General features: G+C 31.8%; 2 protein-coding genes across 3 annotated transcripts in view; both read left to right on the top strand.

Moving 5' to 3' along the window:
- Nucleotides 1-25288, top strand: part of LOC125843865 (TMV resistance protein N-like) — a 367653-nt gene that overhangs the window by 262279 nt on the left and 80086 nt on the right. Inside the window, exon 8 of one of the 2 annotated variants that reach the window (XM_049523087.1) lies at nt 12776-13829. In XM_049523087.1, coding sequence (XP_049379044.1) covers nt 12776-13829 — 1054 coding nt within the window. The remainder of the gene's footprint in view (nt 1-12775; nt 13830-25288) is intronic. The other variant, XM_049523086.1, reaches the window with a different exon arrangement.
- Nucleotides 9235-25288, top strand: part of LOC125843895 (TMV resistance protein N-like) — a 94395-nt gene continuing 78341 nt past the window's right edge. The window contains exon 1 of the mRNA XM_049523118.1: nt 9235-9453. The gene's annotated coding sequence lies outside the window, so the exon portion shown is untranslated. The remainder of the gene's footprint in view (nt 9454-25288) is intronic.

Below are 25288 nucleotides of genomic sequence, written 5' to 3'. Positions count from 1 at the left end.
GAAATAAGACGAAACAATCAAAGAGGCAGCATGACTTGAGACAGAGAGGGAATTGCAGATGAGCATTGGAACTATTAGTAAGTCGCTTCACATCACAAAGCTAACGGAGCCAAAGGGAACTATTTCCAGGAATCAAACGTATTCCACTAGAGTCGGAGTTGTGTGAATTAGAATCAGAGTTGTCAAAAGAGATGAATATGCGTATCTTTTGCTATCAGATACATTGAATTATGATATTGAATTTTCTCGTCTTTTTTTAATGATTCATCTTGCTGGCAAAAGGAACTAAATCACATATTTTTTTAGAAAATTTACGCTAGACAGAATATGTAGCAGTCTTGCCTCAGATAAAATTTTAACTTGAAACATCATACCGATTTTATTGATATCCATTAAGACTCACCTTAGGATCAAAACATTTGTCAGCCGAAAATAAATTAAATTAATAAGAATAATCTAAATAGAACGACATAAAATGAAACTCTACCTAACAAGTTGTCGGCCTTGTTTTTTTGACTAGTCCTTGTTCGAATTAAGCATAAGAAAATCAAATATTTTTTGGAACATATTTTTAGCTGTCCATTGTTTATGTATTATTGTGAAGTTTTGGTGAAGGGTGGGTAGGTGGTCTTTGGAGGAATTTTCTACTTCTTTTAATTAATAAAAATAGCCATAAACTTTTGTCCTCCTCTAGTCTTTATTTATATTTGTTGATTCTTTTTTCCCATTCAAGTAGGGCATGTAATTCACTTTTTCTTTCTCACCATTCTTTTATTTATTTTTAATTGTTTAAGGAATTTTCTAATAACAGCATTCCGTAAGAAGTGGTATCTAGTCGTCTAATAAATGGGATTCAAACCCAAAATTTCTTCATTCAAATGCACACCCTAATCCACTGCGTTAAAGGCATAACTTTTGTCAAGAATGTCCAACTTTAAATATATATTTTTTAAATATAGAATTTGACATATATATACAACGTAAATTTTTGATGAAGGGTGTCTAATCGGACACCCTAGGGATGTGAGTACGCCACTGCTGACCCGGACAGTACGCTACAATTCTCACATTTCCGACATTATCCTACCATGTTAATGATAAAAGTTACATCTAAGAAATAAATACCTAACTAGACATACTTTACTACCATATATACTTAATTTATCTATACTTTTAAAAAAATTACACATAATATCACTTATAATATTTATACCATATATTTTAAAATATTTAGTCAGACACCCAAATCTCTTAAATAGAGTATTGAATAATTATCTTAAAATTTAAACTCCTTAATTAATGGTAAATAAGCAATTTCAATGTTCACTTTTTCCATCCATAAATTAGTTTCTGCTAAATTTCATTTGTGTTAACATCTTCTTCTTTGTGTCCATCCACTATTGTTTGTCAGGATAAGATCATGCACAACCCTTAAGAAAAATTTACTCGCTCCGTCCACTATTGTTTGTCAGGATAAGATCATGCACAACCCTTAAGAAAAAATTAATATAAGGTATAATTTGACTAATATAACCCTACTATCAATCATTATTAAAATAGTTTGTACTTTTTTGAATACTGTAAAAACAACTTTTTTTCATATTAAAGTAGTCTTGTAACTTTAAAATGACTACTTTTTGAAACCATTAGTTAAGTAATTATTAAGGGTAGAATTGGAAAAAAGTGACTAATTGTTTCTTGGTTATTTAAATTGACAATCAATTTTGGACAACTATTTTTAGTATACCTGACAAACAATAGTGAACGGAGAGAGTAATATAAGGTGCAATTTGACTAATATAACCTTACTATCAATCATAATTAAAATGGTTTGTATTTTTTGAAAACGGTAAAAGTAACTTTTTTCACATTAAAGTAGTCTTGTAACTTTAAAATTACCAGTACCTTTTGAAACCAGTAGTTATGTAATTATTAAGGGTAGAATTGGAAAAAATAACTAATTATTTCTTGATTGTTTAAATTGACAATTAATTTAGAACAACTGTTTTTAGTATACCTGACAAATAATAGTAACGGAGGATGTAACATATTTTAGAATTTCAAAGTTCACTTTTTCCATACACAAATTAATTTAATTAAGGCAAGGACAAATCTCTTTCCCTTTTTTCTTTCTCACTGACTTTCCCAAATTAAAGTTGGGGTGGGTGTGGCTCAACATTGATTCAATAATTTATTAGATGTATCGTGTACATGTATTTGTGAAACTTGTTTTCTTTATTTTCAGTAAAAAGAAATTAGTTTTCTTATATTTAAGTAACTTAATTTTAGTAAGAACAATATTTTTTAATAAATATTTTTAACTAATTAAACATGAGAAAATCAAACATTTTTTCAAACATATTTTCCTCTTGTATTTTTAGCTGTCCATTGTGTGTGTATAATTGTGAAGTTTTGGTGCAGTGTGGGTAGGTGGTCTTTGGAGGAATTTTTTAAAGCTTTTGTCCTCCTCCTCTGGTCTTTTTATATAGTTGATTCTTCTTCTTTTCCATTCAAGTAGGGTCCTTGATTTCTATATTAACTTTATAAAAATTTAAAGATTAGTGTTAAAAACACGTTTTCTTTTGCTTTTTGTTGTGTGTGGGGGTTTCATATTCTACTTTAATTGTTTTCGTTTTTCTATTTAAATTATCATTATTCACGTATTAAAGTATATCTACTTGAGTAAATAGTGATAGTTGTCAAAAGAGATGAACATATGTATCTTTTGCTATCAGAGACATTGAATTATGATATTGAATTTTCTCTTCTTTTTTTAATAATTCATCTTGCTAGCAAAAGGAACTAAATCACATATTTTTTATTTTTTTAGCAAATTTACGCTAGACAGAATATGTAGCAGTCTTGCCTCAGATAAAATTTTAACTTGAAACATCATACCGATTTTATTGATATCCATTAAAACTCACCTTAAGATCAAAACATTTGTCAGCCGAAAATAAATTAAATTAATAAGAATAATGTAAATAGAACGACATAAAATGAAACTCTACCTAACAAGTTGTGGGCATTGTTTATTTGAAACTGTAAGGTAATGTCCAAACAATTTCTTTGTGACTGACCAAACAAAGAGAGTAGACTTTATTGTATTGAAGATAAATAACCGGTCAAAAAAGCATATTTTAATAAATATGTACATTAGTAGAAGTAAGTAGGAAATTTCTTGGAAACTTTAATGCAATATGCACACAATTAATGGACCACTAAAAGTACAAGTAAATAAAGGTGCAAAGAAAAAACAAGGGTAATTTTTATGTCACCGACAACACGACTTGATTTCATCAATTCATTGCGAAGTCAATTCTAATTCACTTTATAATTTATAGTTTCTACCATAATTACTAATTCACTTTATAGTTTGAAATAATTATCCATTGTCTTACTAATTAGTACTTAATAATTTTGTACCAAATTTAATTTCAAGCCAAATACACCACTCTTTCGAATATCAAGTCAAACACATGTATCAAAGATACTAGATACATTGTGAAATACAAATACATAAGGATAGAGTCAAGCAAGAGAGTCAACATGTATTTTTTGATACTAGATATATATATCTTTGACACCAGATAGGGAGATTGGCGAGAGAGGGAGGGATTCAAATTAGTAAAAATGTATGGGTAAAACCCCATTGGATTTTTGGATCTGAAATTTCTTAGAATGTATGGTCAAAAATTACATATTCCATTCAAGTAGAGTTTTTAAAGTCAAAGTCGTCTTTGCTCTCTGTAAAATTAAAAACAAATTTCAATCAATTTGTGGCAGAGAAGATAAAGGGAGGTTGGTGTTCGTACTTGTTGAGCAATAAAATTCGTAGCGGAGTTATGAGTTTAGCGAAGTGTGTGTAAATATTTTTCTTAGTTATGTTAAGGATGTAAAAAATTAAATATACACCTATAATAATGGAGTAATATTTAATCTCGTATATACTACATAATTTTCTAGCGATATGTGTGCACTAAACCACCCTTCAGCTAAAGTGACTCCGCCCATTACAGTAATTCCATTTAACTTCTCCTAAAATTTTGTTTCTTCTCATTTGGGATATTCTTTTTCTTTGAAGCTTCATCCGCTTGTACTTTTAGCTGTCCATTTTGTAGTCCAGAGCATAAAGGGTAAGTTTTTTTTTTTTTTTTTTGCCAAAATTCCAAAAAGGACAATAAAAAAAATTAAAGAGCAAAGGGGTAAAGGCACATGATCCCCATACCATAACCCAAATTTTTTTAACGCAGTTAACAATGTAAAAAGAAATCCATGCGCATGACTCTCACACCTAATGGCGGAGCCGGAAATTTTATTAAGGATATCCAAAAATAATGGTGTATGGCTGTCAAAATAAAATTAAAAAAATATTGTGCTATTTGGGTTCAAACCCGAAACTCCATCATTCAATTGGACACCAATTACCACCACGCCAAAGGCATAACTTTTATCAAGGGTGTCCAACTTTAAATATATATCTTTTAAATGTAGAATTTGACATATAAATACAACGTAATTTTTCGAAGAAGTATGCACTTTTATCGACACGTTGTATTGGAATGTGTACCATAACAAAAGGCTTGGGGGTTGTATATATGTGTATATTTACTCTACTAAACACACCCCAAATGTATTAACTCCATTTATTATTGAGGCAGGAGTTGGGTGACCTTTTCCCAATTTTGGTTGGAAGTCGTCAACTCCATGCACATGTGCCATACCAGGCGTGGCTCCACACACACCTTCCTTCTTATAATTTTGGGGTAAGGTGTGGGGATCCCGCGCCTTAGCCCCTTTGGCCCTTTCCATTTTTTATTATCCTTTTTTGCAAGTGTGTAACCTTTTCCTAATTTTTGTTGGAATTCGTCAACTTCATGCACCATTGTCACAAGATAGAATATGTAGCAGTCTTGCCTCAGATAAAATTGTAACTTGAAATAGCATACCGATTTTATTGATATTCATTAAAACTCACCTTAGGATCAAAACATTTGTCAGTCGAAAATAAATTAAATTAATAAGAATAATGTAAATAGAACGACATAAAATGAAACTCTACCTAACAAGTTGTGGGCCTTGTTTATTTGAAACTGTAAGGTAATGTCCAAGCAATTTCTTTGTGACTAACTGGCAACATGACTTGACTTCATCAATTCATTTCGAAGTCAAGTCTAATTTACTTTATAGTTCATAGTTTCTACCATAAATATTAATTCACTTTATAATAAATTACATAGTGTCTTGTTAATTACTCCCTCCATTTAAAAAGAATAACCTCCTTTCCTTTTTAGTCTGTTTAAAAAAGAATGATCTCTTTCTTTTTTTGGTAACATTTTAATTTCAACTTTCCACATGGCACGTTTAAGGCCACAAGATTAAATGACAATTTTGTACATTTGACATAACTATAATTTAGAACCACAAGATTCAAAAGTTTTCTTTATTTTCTAAAACTTAGTGTCAAGTCAAATTAGACCATTCTTTGTGAAACGGAGGGAGTAATAATTTTGTGCCAAATTTCAAATCAGATGCACTATTCTTTTAGATATTAAGTCAAATACATATATCAAAAATACTAGATACATTCTGAAATACAAATACGTATGGTCCAATTTCTCTTTGTGCAGATGGATAGTGGGTCCATAACCATAAATGAGAAGAATTAAATAATTACTAGCAATTATTACTCATTACTATTAAGTTAACCCTATTTGCTGATTTAATTAACAACATTGATCTATCGAGGAGTAATAGAAATTTAAGAGATGGTGAAACGTACTCGTATATATTCAATTGTGATAGATTCAAATCAGTTATAAATGTATGGTTAAAATCCCATTGGATTTGTCGAGCTGAAATTTCTTAGAATGTGTATTTTTGTTTTTTGTTTTTTTGTTTTCATCTGGTGTCGCTTTCTACTAAGAATTTTTTCATATCTAGAATTCGAACTCAAAATCTCTGATCAAGTGAGGAGCAGCCTCATCTGCTCCACCACATCTTTTGATGGGCTTTTAGAATGCATGGTAAAAAATTACACTAGACATAAAAAGTTTTGAAAAAATAGCAATAATTACATCTTCCATTCAAGTAGAGTTTTTAAAGTCAAAGTTGTCTGCATAGTGTGAAATTAAAGACAAATTTCAATCAATTTTTGGCAGAGAAGATAAAGGGATCCTACGCCTTAGCCCCTTTGGCCCTTTTCATTTTTTATTATCCTTTTTTGCAAGTTGGGTGACCTTTTCCTAATTTTTGTTGGAATTCGTCAACTTCATTCACTATTCGTCAACTCCATGCACTATTCGTCATACCAGGCGTGGCTCCACACACACCTTCTTATATTTTTGGGGTAAGGTGTGGACATCCCGCGCCTTAGCCCCTTTTCATTTTTTATTATCCCTTTTTGCAAGTTGGTTGACCTTTTCCTAATTTTTGTTGGAATTCGTCAATTTCATGCACAATTGTCACAAAAAAAATATTATACTAGTTTTTTTAATTTTCTGGTCATTTAGCACTTTTCTTTAATAAATATGTACATTGGTAGAAGTAAGTAGAAAATTTCTTGGAAACTTTAATGCAATATGAACACAATGAACCACTAAAAGTACAATCAAATAAAGGTGCAAAAAAAAAACAAGGGTAATTTTTATGTCACCGACAACATGACTTGACTTCATCAATTCATTGTGAAGTCAAGTCTAATTTACTTTATAGTTAATGGTTTCTACCATAAATATTAATTTACTTTATAATAAATTACATAGTGTCTTGTTAATTACTTCCTCCGTTTAAAAAAGAATGACATCCTTTCTTTTTAGTTTGTTTAAAAAAGAATGATCTTTTTCTTTTTTTGGTAACATTTTAATTTCAACTTTCCACGTGACATGTTTAAGGCCACAAGATTAAAGGACAATTTTGTACATTTGACATAATTTTAATTTAGAACCACAAGATTCAAAAGTTTTCTTTATTTTCTTAAACTCAATATCAAGTCAAACTAGACCATTTTTTGTGAAACGGAGGGCATAATAATTTTGTGTCAAATTTCAAGTCAGATACACTATTCTTTTAGATATCAAATCAAATACATGTATCAAAGATACTAGATATATTCTGAAATACAAATATATATTGTCCAATTTCTCTTTGTGCAGATGGATAGTGGGTCCATAATAATAAATGAGAAGATCTAAATAATTACTAGCAATTATTACTCCTTACTATTAAGTTGACCCTATTTGCTGATTAAATTAACAGCATTGATCTATCGAGGAGTAATAGAAATTTAAGAGATGGTGAAACGTACTTATACATATTCAATTGTGATAGATTCGATTCAAATCAGTAATAAATGTATGGTTAAAACCCCATTTGATTTGTGGAGCCGAAATTTCTTAGAATGTGTATTTTTTATTTTACTTTTTTGGTTTTTTATCTGGAATCGTTTCCTATCAAGGATTTTTTCATATTCAGAATTCGAACTCAAAATATCTAACTAAGTGAGAAACAGCCCCATCCACTCCACCACATCTTTTGGTGGGCTTTTAGAATGTATGGTAAAAAATTACACTAGACACAAAGTTTTTGAAAAAATAGCAATAATTACATCTTCCATTCAAGTAGAGTTTTTAAAGTCAAAGTCGTCTGCATGCTGTGAAATTAAAGACAAATTTCAATCAATTTTTGGCAGAGAAGATAAAGGGAGGTTGGTGTTTGTACTTGTGGAGCAATAAATTCCGTGGCGGAGTTAGGAGTTTAGCCAAATATTTTTTTTAGTTATGTTAAGGGTGTAAAAAAATTAAATATACACTTGTAATAACATAATAATATTTAATTTCGATATACCACATAATTTTCTAATAATGTCCATTTTCTTTGAAGCTTCATCCGCTTGTACTTTTAGCTGTCCATTTTGTAGTCCATAGCTTAAAGGACAAGTTTTTTTAGTTTTTTTTTTGCCAAAATTCCAAAAGAACAACAAAAAAAATTAAAGAGCAAAGGGTAAAGGTACATGATCCCCACACCTTCTAAATTTTTTAACCCGGTTAACATGTAAAAAGGAAGGCACGTGTGAGGCCACGCCTTACAAGGCGCATGGCACTCACACCTTCCTCCTAAGTGGAGCCCTCCCCTCACAACCCTCTCCCCATACTTCCATTACTTCTTTTTAGTTGTCAGGCTGTGTTTTTCGAGAGTTATTTTGATTAATTTTAATAATTAAATTAAATTATATTAATTTGATATTTGAATTAACTAATTTTAAAAATTAACTTAAATTATATTAATTTGATATTTGAAAATAAAAATTTTAATATTCAAAGCACCGTAAAAAAAGTACTGTATCGAAACTTTTTTGTTGGAATTCGTCAAATTCATGCACTTGTCAGCACTTTAATCCATGTCACAATCAAATATAAATGTGTGGAAGGAGTGAAGAAATTTCCTACTACTTACTATGGACGACTAATATTCAATGTACATGTACTAGTTGACTATTGGGAGGTGAAGATACTCGTAAAACAATTACTAGTTACTTGTACAAATTTTTGACATCTAGAGGTGACAAATTTCTCTATTTGATACAAAACAATTATATTCTTGGCTTGAGAAATAGATTCGAAAAGAAGTTGGGTATACATTAATCCTATCTTCTTGAACCTACAGATATTGATATAGGAGTGTATATGATTTTTTTTTTGTCATTCTTTTTGGGATTGGTTAAAAAGGAAAGTGAATCATATAAGTTGAAACAGAAAAATTAGCTAATTACAACTTTTTCCAAATAATAACCAATAAAAACAGGGATATGGTCCAATTTTCTTACAGTGAGCCCATAATCATAAATAAAAAGAATTATTAGTTAATTACAATTATTAAATGGGAGATCGAATAATAACAATGATTCTGGTAGAGTCATAATTGTTCCTTTATTCTTAATTAAATATTTTGGATTTGCGCCTTGATTATTGACTAGTCCTTGTTAGGAAGTGTCGATGTAAAACCTCTCGACACGAATATAAATTAAGTCTGGCATCTATACAGACACATAATACTAAGTAGAACTAACTCACAATAATTTGATTCAACGGAGATATTTTTCAAGATATAGCCTTTCTTTGTAGCTTCATGCACTTATATTTTGAGATGTCCACGTTGTGGAACCCATAGCAATAATTCAATTGGAGTAGACCCCGTCTTCCAAATTTTTTACCGATAAAACATGAAGACTAAACTTCATTTGCATTGAATATAAACAACCAGTCAAAAGCAATAAACGTAGGAAATTTCTTGGAAACTCTCACAATGGACTACTAAAAATTGAAGTACAAGCACATACAAGTGCAAAGAAAAAAGAAGGGCAATTTCTTAGTCATTGAGCTTACTGCACCTTTCGATTCATCAATTACGCCGGAGAAATCCATCTCTGTCCTCGTCGTCTTCCTCCGCACAAAGGTTGTTAGTTTTTCAGCTACTGTAATTGCTCTGAATTTTTTTTAATTTTATCTCATTCTATCGTTATTGTTAATCGTTACTCCCTCCATCCTGATCTATAACTTTCTTTTTCTTTTCAGACAATTAATTGAATCTATGGCATCTTCTTCTTCTGCGAGTAATTCAAAAAACTGTCCTCGACGGAAGTATGATGTCTTTCTAAGTTTCAGAGGTGATACCCGGAATAATTTTACGAGTCACTTGCACAATGTTTTGACAATTATGGAAATATTCACCTTTCTAGATGATGAAAGGCTAGAGGATGGCGATTCCATCTCAGAAGAACTTGTGAAAGCTATAGAAGAGTCTCAAGTTGCTGTAATCGTTTTCTCACAGAATTATGCTACGTCAAGTTGGTGCTTGAATGAACTAGTGAAGATTATGGAATGCAAGGAGAAAAAAAATGGACACATGACAGTTATACCGATCTTCTATTATGTGGATCCATCAGATGTTCGATACCAAAGGGAGCGCTTTGCAGATGCATTTACCAAACACGAATCGAACTATAAGGATGATGAGGGGAGGCAGAAGGTGAAACGATGGAAAACTGCCCTAACTGCTGCCGCAGGTCTAAAAGGACATGATATTCATGACGGGTGAGTTTGAAACAAATAATTGCTTTTGATGAAAAAAAATAACAATATGTTTCTATATATTATCCTGAACTATATTGTTTCCTATTTAATATTCTCTTGAACATTAAAATTTGAAATTACTTTCTAATACTTGACTTCCTCACATTGTCTACAATCAATCTCTAATTTATGTAGGATTAATCAGGGAAAGGAAATTAAAAAGATCGTCAGCGACATCTCTTCCAAACTTTGCAAGAGTGCTTGTTCTTTATCTGATTTGCAAGATGTTGTGGGAATACATGCTCATTTAGAGAATCTAAAACCCCTACTTCAAATGGAAACCAACAATGTTTGGATTGTAGGAATCTGGGGAACAGGCGGAATCGGTAAAACAACAATAGCAAATGCCATCTTTGCTACTCTATCCAATCAATTTGAAGCAGCTTGTTTTCTTGCGAATGTTAAAAAAAATGCAAAAAAGAATCAACTGCATTCTTTACAAAATACCCTTCTCTCTGTACTGTTAAGAAAAAAAGATGATTACGTCAGTAATGAGTTTGATGGGAAGCGCATGATTAGGAGCAGATTTTCTTCTATGAAGGTGTTGATTGTGCTTGATGACATAGATCATGGTGATCATTTGGAGTATTTAGCAGGTGATGTTGACTGGTTTGGTAATGGAAGCAAAGTTATTGTAACAACTAGAAATAGAAAATTGATAGAGGATAGTGATGCAATATATGAAGTGCATACACTACCTGATCATGAAGCTATGCAATTGTTCAATCAACATGCTTTCAAAAAAGAAGTTCCAGATGAGTGTTTTAGGAAGTTCTCATTGGAGGTAGTAAATCAGGCTAAAGGCCTTCCTTTAGCCATCAAGGTGTGGGGTTCTATGTTGCATAAGAAAGGAATAGATAAGTGGGAAAAAATTGTAGACCAAATAAAGAAAAAGCCTAATTCAGAAATTGTTGAAAAACTCAAAATAAGTTATGATGGGTTGGAGCTCGAAGAGCAAAAGATATTTCTAGATATCGCATGTTTCTTTCGTGGGCATGAAAGAAAACAAGTCATGAAAATTGTTGAAAGCTGTGATTTTGGAGCTGAATACGGATTAGATGTTCTAATTGAAAAATCTCTTGTGTTCATCTCTGAACATGGTGTGATTGAAATGCATGACTTGATTGAAGATATGGGCAAATACATAGTGGAAGGTTCCGGAAAACCTAGCAGAATATGGAATGATGAAGATTTCAAATATGTCATGATGGACAATATGGTAAGTAAGCTAAACAATGCAATAGTATTCATATTTCAAACACATATATATATATATATACTCTGTTCCTCTAGCTTCATATACTGACGCACAAGTCATTTAAGTTGTTTCAAATCCACACTACCTAGTTTGTTTATCTCATGTTAATAAGTTATGAATTACTCTAATAGCCACTTAATATATTTAATCTTATATCATTCTTTGGATTAACTTGAAATTTATACAGTATGTAATTTGTTCATACTAATTTAATCAATAATTTTTTAAAAGCTAATATCACCCATTTATTTACCCTAAGTAATTTTTTATTAGTAAAAATTCAGTAATGAAAAAATAAAATTTAGGAAAGCCAATACTTACCTTACTAATTCAATGATTGATTAATTTTTTTTCATTTAAAAGATGACAGTTATTGGCACTATTTCAGTTACCATTTTGTTTTATGAGAGCATGAAAAGCTTTTTAACTTGAGTCTAATAAAATTCTCAAAAAATGTATCATTAACAAATAAAATTAACTACGCAAAGCATTTCTCTTAAGCGGCATATTTCTTAACTAATATTTGTACCTTAAATTTTATTTGATGGTGCTAGCTCTTCAAGCACAATAATAAATAATATAAAACATGACAAAAATTTGCATTCGTGGGTAGAGTAAGAAAACAATGATATTGATAAGTGGATTATACATGACATGTTGATTCATAATCTTTTTATAGAGGACCATGACAGTGGAAGCAATCTGGATTACTGATTATTTTTCAAAACTAAGCTTTAGCAAAGAGGCAATGAAAAATATGCAAAGCCTTAGGATATTATGCATACGGAATTGTCATGTGACAGGTGATTCTATTGAGTACCTTTCCAACAACTTGTGTTGGTTTGTGTGGCATTTCTATCCTTGGAAGTTATTGCCAGAAAATTTTAATCCCAGAAGGCTTGTTCATCTTGATCTCCAATGGAGTTCATTGCATTATTTATGGAAGGAAACAGAGGTACCATTCTATTTCAGATACTTTCTATTTTTAATTGTCCTAGAATTATATATGATTCTTGTTTTTAAATGAAATAAAGTTATTAATTCCATAAACTCAAACTAATGTATTTTGGGTTGTTCTCATACTATTAATCTCTATGAATTGCATTTCCAACCTCTGCATCTAAAGAAGAAACAAAAAGAAATATGTTGGCACAACTTTTCTACATCAACATCCAGATAATCAAGTATAGCGGAAATTTAAATAAAACATGCTAAGATTAAGGTCTTCTTTTAGATATTTTGCCTTTTATTTATTTATTATAACATGATTTTTATCTAGTTTCTGAGCATGTAATTTCCATATAAACAATTTCTCATTTCACACGTTGAGTTATAATATAAACATGTCGTTTACTACTTTTCATTATTCTTTCTGTGTTTTGAATAGCTGCAGCAATTTCTGTCTCTACGAAGGATAGATCTAAGTTACTCTAGATGCCTGAAGAGAACACCAGATTTCAAGGGGATGCCAAATTTGGAGTATTTGGATCTAAAGAAATGTACGAGTCTTGAAGAAGTTGATCCTTCCCTCAAGTATTGCAAAAAACTCATCCATTTAAATTTGTATGAGTGTGAAAGCCTTGAGAGGTTTCCATATGTTAATGTGGAATCTCTTGAATATCTGGATCTATGCAACTGCTATAGTTTAGAGAAATTTCCAGAAACCTCGGATAAGGGAACTGCCATAAAGATAATTAAGATGTCAAACACTCGGATAAGGGAACTGCCATTATCTTTCTTTGATCACCAACCTCATCTTACAGAGCTAGATTTGAGTTTTATGAGAAACCTTGCATCTCTTCCAAGCAGCATTTATAAGTTGAAAGGTTTGGTGAAGCTATCTGTGTCATGGTGCTTAGAACTTGCAAGCTTGCCAGAAGAGATCGGTGGTTTAGAAAACTTGGAGGTGCTTGATGCCAGCTATACCCTAATCTCACGTCCTCCATCTTCCATCGTCCGGTTGAACAAGCTTAAAAGTTTGAGGTTTGGAAAAGCTGATACTCGATCAGAAGATGGAGTGTACTTTGAGTTCCCTCCGGTGAATAAAGGGTTACTCTCATTGGAATCTCTGGATCTCAGCTACTGCAATATAATAGATGGAAGACTTCCGGAAGACATTGGATCCTTATCCTCTTTGAAGGAGTTGAATCTCAGCTACTGCAATATAATAGATGGAGGACTTCCGGAAGACATTGGACGTTTATCCTCTTTGGAAGAGTTGGATCTCTGTGGAAATAATTTTGAGCATTTGCCTCGTAGCATAGCCCAGCTTTGTGCTCTTGGATACTTGGAGTTATCAGATTGCAAGAGACTTATACAGCTGCCAGAAGACATTGGATCCTTATCCTCTTTGGAACGCTTGAATCTCCAGGGAAATAATTTTGATTGTTTGCCTCAAAGCATATCCGAACTTGGTGCTCTTCGATTGTTGGACTTATCAGGTTGCAAGAGGCTTACACAGCTGCCAGAATTTCCACATCAATTAGAAACAATAGGTGCAAATTGGAGCAATGCTTCGATCTGTAATTCGTTGTTTCAGAACATCTCATCATTGCAGCATGACATCTTTTCTTCACATTCCTTGTCACTAAGAGTGTTTGGGAGTTGGTCGGATGATATCCCAAGTTGGTTCAACTATCAGGGAATACGCACAAGTGAATCAGTCAATTTGCCTAAGAATTGGTATGTAAGTGATAACTTCTTGGGATTTGCTGTATGTTATTATGGCCAACTAACTGATTGCATCACAGCTCATTTGATTCCCTTATGTGATGATGGGATGTCGTCGATGACCCAGGAATTTTCCTTATCCTACAATCCAGTATTAAACGATATTGATGAATCTGTTATTAATTTTTTGTTGGTACCTCTTTGTGGCTTATGGGATGCATCTAATGCAAATGAAAAAACACCAAATGACTATGGGTGCATTAAGTTAGATTTTATTGATGGTTTTGGAGAAGAGAATAAATTTGGAGTTCGTTTGTTGTATAAAAATGAATCTGAGCTTTGCATTGGGAAAAGGAAGAGTAGATATGAAGAAGAGGCCAGTTGCTCCTCTCCTAAAAAACAAAGGTTACATATCAGTAATCAGCAATGAGTTTGGGTATGCAAAAATTCATTCTTTTTGTATTTCAAAATCACATTTTCCATTTCCTGACAAATAGATAAATTGCAGAAGCTTTGGAATCCAATGGAGCTCAAATAATTTCTCCCCAACCATCAAGTTCTACTGAAGTTGCATAGTCTCCATTGATATCTACTGTAAAATGTACTAACATTCTTTTTCTATTTTAATAAGTGCAAGAAACACATTTTATTAATCATCTCTGAAATTAATGTAATCTAAGCAAAGAAACACTGCTAGACCATTGGAATGTAAATCCCCTATTAATATTCTCATTTCTTGTTCAATGTATTTCCAATGTCAAGCACGAAATGATATTTCACGTCCGATTTCAGAAGACATTCCAACGCTGTGTTCACATAGTCCATTGGTGTTATGTTATGCTTTTTGCCGCGAAATCTACTCTCAAATTTACACAGTAGTGTGTGATCGAGTGCTGAAATATTGATCATGCTTAACTTTAGCAATATACTTTTGCGGAGGCCATTTTCATAGTTGTACCAAGATAACTATCTTAATTATTACATAGGATAATAACATAATGCAAATTGTAGCAGAGTTAAAGGCTTATGATAAATGTTTGTGTAGCTATAAATCATTTCATTAAAGCTAAAATGAACAGTTTAAAGTTAAATTGTAACTAAATATAGAATAATGTGTCATTCTTCCAGAGAATGACTAAAAGGGATGGACAGAAAAAGTAGTTAAGGAATCAAAACAATTATTAGTAACAATTTTCTTAGAGCGAGTCCATAACCATAAATGAAAATATTATTAGTTAATTACAATTATAATGTCGATGCAAATCTGAATTAAGTCATGCCCCTATGCAGGTGAAGGATACCAAGTAGAATTAACTCGCAATAATTTTATATTTCGGGAAATCTCTGTCTTAAAAACAAAAAACTTAATGTTAGTTTTAATACTTCTGCATCAATAAACATTATCATGTCAAAAGGTATTGATCTTGCTCTAACTTTAGCAATATCTCTCTTGTTATGGCATGAATGGCGGGGAAGCTGCAGTGAAGTTGAGGTTTGTCATAGTATGTGAATCTGAAGCAACAAGATTAGTCATAATATGTAGAACTGTTCTTAATCAACTCCTCATTCGATTCGATCTTCAAGGGAAAAAGTGAGAGAGGGAAAATGTCTGTATGGAGTATGCCTGGAGATTCTAAAATTGCTAATGTAACATTAGATTAGGTCACACAGATCATCGTTTTCTTTTGTCACAAGATTGAATAGCTCACAAGTTCTTATTATATATTTTATCTAACAAAAAGTTATGTATATGAAGGTATTGAATATCGTTGGAGTCGTGGATGTTGTCAACAGAGAAGGGACTCATCGAGCTGCAACGATACAGTAAGGAGTGCACAACTCTCACTATTTAATTACATTTAACTACTCAAATCTAAGGATCTGTCTGGGTTCCAGCTCGTTGACATCAATCTTTATGAAAGCAATAAGTAACGTCTATGTTTTACTGTATGCAGTGCAAACTTGGACTTTCGCGTAACACTGCATATGAAGGGCTAATAGCGGACCCAGGATTTTCGTTTAGGAGGTTCAAAAATAAAATTATAAACTTGTAAATAAGCCTTTAGAAATGAGAACCTTTAAAGGGATTCGAACCATTGACATACAACATAATTTCAGGGGACTTGTCATTGCGCCATTAGTTTCTCTTTGTTAAGGGGGTTCAAAATATATATATCTACAAAATACAAAAAAAATTACCTTATATATACCGTGTAATTTTTTGCCGAGGGGGTTCGGGTGAACCCCCTGGAACCCACGTGGATCCTCCCCTGTGAAGGGCACATATTTCCTCTGCCCGAGAAAGAGATTCACGAAAGAACTTGTGTATGCAATAATCCATTCTCTTATATATTAGTAAAGGTGACACGAAATCTTTCTTACACCAGCCAACAGAGCAAAGGGAACTATTTCCAGGAATCAAACGTATTCCACTGGAGTCGGAGTTGGAGCTAGACTTGTGTGAATTAGAATCAGAGTTGTCAAAAGAGATGAACATACATATCTTTTGCTATCAGAAACATTGAATTATGATATTGAATTTTCTCCTGTTTATTAATTATTCATCTTGCTGGTGAAAGGAACTAAATCACCTCTTTTTTTTATAGCAAATTTATCACTAGACAAAGTGTATAGTAGTCTTTTATTAAAAATAAAAAGATATCAATAAGAATAAGTTACTAGTAAGAGGGGCTAGGCATATGTACCTTACCACTCCTAATAAGATATTGTCTCAGATAAAATTTTAACTTGAAACATCATACCAATTTTATTGATATCCATCCATTTAAACTCACCTTAGAATCAAAACATTTCTCAGTCGAAAATAAATTAAATGAATAAAACTAATCTAAATATAAAGACGTAAAATGAAACTTTACCTAACAAATTGTGGGCCTTGCTTATTTGAAACTGTAAGATAATGTCCTAGCAATTTCTTTATAACTGGCCAAGCATGAAGAGTAGACTTCATTGTATAGAAGATAAATAGCCGGTCACAAAAGTTATTTTGATAAATATGTGCATTATTAGAAGTAGGAAATTTCTTGGAAACTTCAATGCAATATGCACACAATGGACCACTAAAAGTACAAGCAAATAAGGGTGCAAAGAAAAAACAAGGGTAATTTTTGTGTCACCGATAACACGACTTGACTTCATCAATTCGTTGTGAAGTCAAGTCTAATTCACTTTATGGTTTATAGTTTCTACCTTAAATACTAATTCACTTTGTAGTTTAAAATAATTACATATTGTCTTACTAATTAATAATTTTGTACCAAATTTCAAGTCATAGAAATTTAAGAGATGGTGAAACGTAATCATATATATTCAATTGTGATAGATTCAACCTATCAGTAATAAATGTATGGTTAAAACATAAAACCCCATTGGATTTGTGGAGCTGATATTTCTTAGAATGTATTTTTTTTTTTTATTTTGTTTTTTTATCTGGTATTTGGTACCGCATTGGAGCTTGACTATTCCGAATTCGCGCCACTTAAGTCCCCATTTGGAGGAAATTAAGCACTCCATACCTAGGATTTTTTCATACCGAGGACTCGAACCCGAAACCTCTGATTAAGTGAGGAGCAGCCTTATCCGCTCCACCACATCTTTTGGTGGTTTTTTAAATGTATGGTCAAAAATTACACAGATGCAAAAAGCTTTTCTGAAAAAATATCAATAATTACATATTCCATTCAAGTGGAGTTTTTAAAGTTAAAGTCTCTGCTTTCTATGAAATTAAAGACAAATTTCAATCAATTTTTGGCAGAGAAGATAAAGGGAGGTTGGTGTTCGTACTTGTGGAGCAATAAAATTCATAGCGGAGTTAGGAATTTAGCGAAGTGTGTAAATATTTTTCTTAGTTATGTTAAGGGTGTAAAAAATTAAATATATACTTGTAATAACAGAGTAATAATTAATCTCGTATATACCACATAATTTTCTAGCGATGTGTGTGCACTAAACCACCCTTCACCTAAAGTGGCTCCGCCCATTACAGTAATTCCATTTAACTTCTCCTAAAATTTTGTTTCTTCTCATTTGGGATATTCTTTTTCTTTGAAGCTTCAGCCACTTGTACTTTTAGCTGTCCATTTTGTAGTCCAGAGCATAAAGGGCAATTTTATTTTATTTTTGCCAAAATTCCAAAAGGACAATAAAAAAAAATTAAAGAGCACGTGTGAGGCCACGCCTTGTAAGGCGCATGGCTCTCACACCTTCCTCCTAAGTGGAGCCCNCCCCCCCCCCCCCCCCCCCCCCCCCCCCCCCAATACTCCCTTTATTTCTTTTTAGTTGTTACGCTGTGTTTTTCGAGAGTTAATTTGATTAATTTTAACAATTAAATAAAATTATATTAATTTGATATTTGAATTAACTAATTTTAAAAATTATATTAAATTATATTAATTTAATATTTGAAAATAAAAATTTAGATACACTCTAAAAAAAAGTACTGTATCGAAACTTTTTTGTTGGAATTCGTCAAATTCATGCACTTGTCAGCACTTTAATCCATGTCACAATCAAATATAAATGTGTGGAAGGCGTGAAGAAATTTCCTACTACTTACTATGGACGACTAATATTCAATGTACATGTAATAGTTGACTACTGGAGGTGAAGATACTCGTAAAATAATTACTAGTTACTTGTACAAACTTTTGACAAGGAGGAGAATAATCACCTTTTAAATTGATAAAAGGTTAAAGCATGGCGATACGATTCTAGAAGAACTCTTGAAAGCTTTCAAATACTCTCAAGTTGCCCTCGTTATTTTCCCTTAAATAAAAGGAAGGATATACGTTCTTTGCTAAGCGGACTGAAAAATAAAAAAATAAAACAATCAAATTGAAATAAAATGAGTATTTTCTATTTCCATCTAGAGGTGACAAATTTCTCTGTTTGTTACAAAACAACTAGATTCTTGGCTTGAGAAATAGATTCGAAAAGAAGTTGGGTATACATTAATCCAATCTTCTTGAACCTACAGATTTTTATATAACTCTTGTTTTAATAGAAGTGATGTGACACCTCTCTTGGAACCAATGTAGCTCAAGTGCTTGAGCAACTATTGATACGAGTGTATATCGTTTGTTTTTCTATTATTCTTTCTGGGATTGACTAAAAAGAAAAGTGAATCATATAAATTGAAATAGAGAAATTAGTTAATTACAATTTTTTCCAAATAATAATCAATCAAAAGCAGAGATATGGTCCACTTTTCTTACGGTGAGTCCATAACCATAAATAAAAAGAATTATTAGTTAATTACAATTATTAAATGAGAGATCGAACAATAACAATAATTATGATAGAGTCATAATTATTTCTTCATTCTTAATTAAATATTTTGAGTTTGTGCCTTGATTATTGACTAGTCCTTGTAAGAAAGTGTTTTACCTTCGATATAAAACCTCTCCACACGAATCTGAATTAAGTCAGGCATCTATGCAGATACATAATACTAAGTAGAACTAACTCACAATAATTTAATTCAACGGAGATATTTTTCAAGATATAGCCTTTCTTTGTAGCTTCATGCACTTATATTTTGAGATGTCCATTGTGCTCATATTACTGTGGAACCCATAGCAATAATTCAATTGGAGTAGACCCCGTCTTCCAAATTTTTGCAAGATGTAAGAGCTCAAATATTATTCTCAAGAAGCATAATCTCCATTCATATTCAGGGTAGAAGCAGCTTATGAATCGGAGTTGATCCAGAAGGATGTAGTAGTGATAGGAGTGTATTGCCTGTAACTTATTTTAGATATATGTTTCTTGTTAATAAATATCTGACTTAATATATGAAGGATTGATGTATGACATAATACATTGGCGTTAGGTTCAGAAACTAAGTGATCTTAGCAAAAATGCAAAAGCTACTTAAATGTTATTTGGAATATGCTAATAGTAATTTTTTTGGTATTGTTACTTGAGTAATTTTTTTGGTATTGTTACTTAAATAAATTCACTTTTAAGTAGTAAAGGTGTGTAATAGGTCGTCATAATAGTTAAAGTGTGTAACTGACTTTTCGGTACAAGTTGAAGGGGAAATTTATGCCTTTTCCCTATATAGATATAAGGCATTACATGATGTTATAATCTCGATTTTCCAAAGTCTTTGTACGGTAAAGTTTTCTTATGTCTTTTTTCTTTTCTTTTTCAAATTTTATGATAGTAGTGTTATCATCTCGATTATTTTATTAATATTTCTACTTAAGTAGATCTTTTTAATCAAGATTTTTACAAAAAGAACTAAATCACCTAATGGTTATTGGTATTTGGACCTGAAATATCATATCGACTTTATTGATATCCAATAAAACTCACATTTGGAACAAAATATTATTTCTCAATCGAAATAAACTGAGTTTGTAAAGATAATCTAAACAAAATGGTATAAAATGAAACTTTTACCTAACAAATATTGAGCCTTGTTTATTTGAAATTGTAATGTAAGGTTATATCGTAGTAATTTCTTTGTGACCGATCGACAAAGTATGAAGACTAGAATTCAAACTCCAATGTAATATGAAATTTTACCTAACAAATTGTGGACCTTGTTTATTTGAAATTGTAAGATTATTTCCAAGCAATTTCTTTGTAACCGACAAAGTATGAAGACTAGACTTTAAAAGCTCCAGTGTAATAATATGCACACAATGGACCACTGTACAAGTGGATGAAAGGTGCAAAGAAAAAAGAAGGGTAATTTCTTTGTCACTGACAACACAACTTGACTTATTCCATTCATTGTGATGGAAGATACCAATCCATCAACAACAGTAAGAAAACTATTTATTTACACAAATATTTTACCATCAATACTAACAGATACATAGGGACAGAGGCGAGTGAGAGAGTCAACATGTATCTTTTGATACTATACCTATTACATACACACATCAGATACATTCTAAAATACAGATACATAGAGAGGGGTGAGAAAGAGAGTCAGTGTATCTTATCTAGCGAAGTAAATATGGTAAAAAAGGTACTTTCAAATTTAAAATAAAAACACGTAATTTAGCCCTAAACTAGTGATTGATATTTGTGTTGTTTGCTCATAATAGTATTATGGTCCAACTTTTCTCATGGATAGTGGGTCCATTACCATAAATGAGAAAGAACTAAATAACTACCAACATTTATCACTCCTTACTCGTTCCTTTTTAGTTGTTATGTTCTGCTATTTGAGAAATAATTTGATCAATTTTTAAAGCTAAATTAGATTATATTTAGATGTTTTAAAATAAAAATTTAGATATTCAAAATATATAAAAAATGTAATCTAAATTGTAACTTTTTACATAACAATACGCTGAAAAAATATATTTTAGAATGTTAATCAAAATTTATATTGTTTGACTTTAAAAAAAAATGGTGACAAATAAAAAGGAAGAGAAGAAATATTTAAGAGTATGCACTTCTGTCGAAATGTTAAATTGAAATACGTACAATATATGTTGGGTGACCTTTTCTCAATTTCTGTTGGAATCCGTCAACTCAATTCACAATCAAATAAAAATGCACGGAATTAAGGCGTGGGAGCCCATGCATGTGCTTTACCACATATGCCTTAGTATATGGATTGTGTAATATTCAAAAGTAATAATAGGGACTACTTAAAGCACAAGCAGATACATATATCTTTGATTCCTTATACATTTTGAAATACAAATACATGGGGAGAGAGGTGAGCGAGTGAGATAGGTGAGCAAACTTAAAGTTGATGAGTTCAAAGTCCTTCCTTGAGGTTAGGAGATTAGAAGTTTGATGGTTATTTGTATATCTTGCATAATCATCGAGAAGTGTACTTGATGTTTTGAAATTTGTATATGACCTTATTGTTTGTAGCAATGATTTTTGAGATGAGCATTAATATTTGCTCGAGGATGAATAAAAGTTTAAGTGTGGGGTATTGATGTGAAGCCAAAATATATATTTTTAATCATTATTTACCTCACATTTATTATTTATATTTATCCTTTTTGAGCATAGATTTTTATGAATTGTGCTTAATAGTATATTTTATTTGTAGGATTAAATTGAGTATATTTTATTTGTAGGATTAAATTGAGTATATTTTATTTGTAGGATTAAATTGGTGTGAAGATGAAAGAATTTGGAGGTAAAACGAATTAAAAATGGAAGGTTCAAGAATGAAAATAAAAGATAGCTTAATGAATTAAATTGAATATATATATATATATATATATATGTGTGTGTGTGTGTGAATCAAACGCTGCAAATTGCGAATGGCAAAGGAAATAACTGCCACGTGGCAGCAAAGGAAGAGAAGAGTACAAATTGAAGTCGGCTACAACACTGTTTCACGCGGAATCCTTTTACTGTTTTACGTTTCTAATTTGTTTTGGACTCAATTATTTTATTCAGGGTTTTCTACATCTATAAATAGTTCATAAGAATAATTATTATGGGGGAGGATACAATGTAGAAATTAACTTTTGATTAGGGTTTCATCTTTTCTTCTCTTTTATTTATTTTACATCTTTTATTTGAATGATTCATTGTAATTGTTCTATATCTATGTGGAGTTAACCTTCTCGTTCTTGGATTATATTTACTTACAATATGATTGTTTAGTGATTTTAATTCGGCATGATTTGTTTATCATATTAGTTGTTCTTATATTCTTGTGATTACTATTTCCATGCTTGATCACCATAGAGATAAATATATTGTCTACTCTTAAACTCGGGAGAGGAATAGAGGGATAGAATGTGGAATATAAGGAGCATGATCTTTTCTTGCATATCACTTGAATTGATTTGTGTCTAGGATAGGGATATACCTAGATACCTTGCTTGACTCAAATACGGAAAGACAACGTAATGCTCCATAGTTGGTCCAGTCTATCCCCACTCAACGATGTAATTAGGCTGTCAATTATGGTAGACGGTTAGAGGTAGGGGGATCATGACTATATTATCAACCCCGTGAATCAATAACTAGATAATCAAATAAGTTGATGAAATTGATGCTAAACATGATTGTTAGTTAAATTATAATCCTAGATCGATTTATTCATTGATTGTGTAAACGTCTATCTTTTCTTAGTTAGTTGTTTTTTTTTAGTTATTTTATCTTTATTTTTAGTTTCGTTAATATATATTCATCTTTTGAAATCCTCCCTTAAATAAATAATTAGAATTAGTATAATTAGTAAATGGTTAATTGACAAGTCCTTTGGGTTCGATAATCCGGTTCTTTTAAGAGCCACTATATTACTTGTGCGACCACGTACACTTGCGTGTGCAATTGGAAGCAACACGGAGTTAGAAATTTAGCAAAGGGTGTGCAAATATTTTTCTTAGTTATGTTAAGGATGTAAAAAATTAAATATACACTTGTAATAACAGAGTAATATTTAGTCTTGATATACCACATAATTTTCTAGCGATGTGTGTGCACCAAACCACCCTTCACCTAAAATGTCTCCGCCCATTACAGTAAATTCCATTTAACTTCTCCTAAAATTTTGTTTCTTCTAAATTGGGATATTCTTTTTCTTTGAAGCTTCATCCGCTTGTACTTTTAGCTGTCCATTTTGTAGACCAGAGCATAAAGGGCAATTTTTTTTTTTTTTGCCAAAATTTCAAAAGGACAAAAAAAAAAATAAAGAGCAAAGGGGTAAAGGCACAGGATCCCACACCATAACCCAAATTTTTTAATGCGGTTAACAATGTAAAAAGAAAGCCACGTGTGAGGCCACGCCTTGTAAGGCGCATGACTCTCACACCTAGTAGCGGAATCAAATATTTTATTAAGGGTGTCCAAGAATATTGGTGTGTGGCTGTCAAAATAAAATTAAAAAATATTGTTCTATTTAGGTTCAAACCCGAAACTCCATCATTCAATTGGACATCCATTACCACTGTATCAAAGGCATAACTTTTATCAAGGATGTCCAACTTTAAATATAATATCCTTTAAATATAAAATTTGACATATATATATACAACATAATTTTTCGAAGAAGTATGCACTTTTGTCGACATGTTGTATTGAAATGTGTACTATAACAAAAGGCTTGGGGGTTGTATATATGTGTATATTTACTCTACTAAACACACCCCAAATGTATTTAACTCCATTTATTATTGAGGCTGGAGTTGGGTGACCTTTCCCCAATTTTTGTTGGAATTCGTCAACTCCATGCACATGTGCCATACCAGGCGTGGCTCCACACACGCCTTCCTTCTTATATTTTTGGGGTAAGGTGTAGGAATCCTGCGCCTTAGCCCCTTTTCATATTTTATTATCCTTTTTTGCAAGTTGGGTGACCTTTTCCTAATTTTTGTTGGAATTCGTCAACTTCATGCACAATTGTCACAAACAAATATAAATGTGTGGAAGGCGTGAAGAAACTATTGTTCCTTTGGAATGTAGAACCCAAATATAAGCAACTTATGAATCAGAGTTAATAGTAATATGGTCCAATTTTTCTTTGTGCAGATGAACAGTGGGTCCATAACCATAAATGATCTATCGAGAAGCAATAGAGATTCAATTGTATGGTTAAAATCCCATTGGATTTCTGGAGCTGAAACTTCTCAGAATATTATTAGTTGACTGGAATTAATGTTTATTTCTTCTTTCCTCTATATAGCTAATTTGTTCATCAATTGATCTCATCCGATCCATACACTTTACTTTTTCTTTTCAAACAATTAATTGAATCTATGGCATCTTCTTCTTCTGTGAGTAATTCACAGAACTGTCCTCGATGTAAATATTTTTCTTAGTTATATTAAAGGTGTAAAAAATTGAATATACACTTGTAATAACAGAATAATATCTAATTTAGATGTACCACATAATTTTCTAGTGCTGTGTGTGCACCAAACCACCCTTCACCTAAAGTGGCTCCACCCATTACAATAATTTCATTTAACTTCTTCTAAAATTTTGTTTCTTCTCATTTGGGATACTCTTTTTCTTTGAAGCTTCATCCGCTTGTACTTTTAGCTGTCCATTTTGTAGTCCAAAGTCTAAAGGACAAGTTTTTTTTGTTTTTTGCCAAAATTCCAAAAGGACAACAAAAAAATTAAAGAGCAAAAGGGTAAAGGTACATGATCCCCAAACCTTCTAAATTTTTTAACGCGGTGAACATATAAAAAGGAAGGCACGTGTGAGGCCACGCCTTGTAAGACGCATGGCTCTCACACCTTCCTCCTAAGTGGAGCCCTCCCCTCAC

This window comes from Solanum stenotomum, chromosome 11 (genome assembly GCF_019186545.1).
Source record: "Solanum stenotomum isolate F172 chromosome 11, ASM1918654v1, whole genome shotgun sequence".
NCBI lineage: Eukaryota > Viridiplantae > Streptophyta > Magnoliopsida > Solanales > Solanaceae > Solanum > Solanum stenotomum.
Note: the sequence above shows the minus strand (reverse complement) of the source record. Positions and strands in the feature narration are given on the sequence as shown.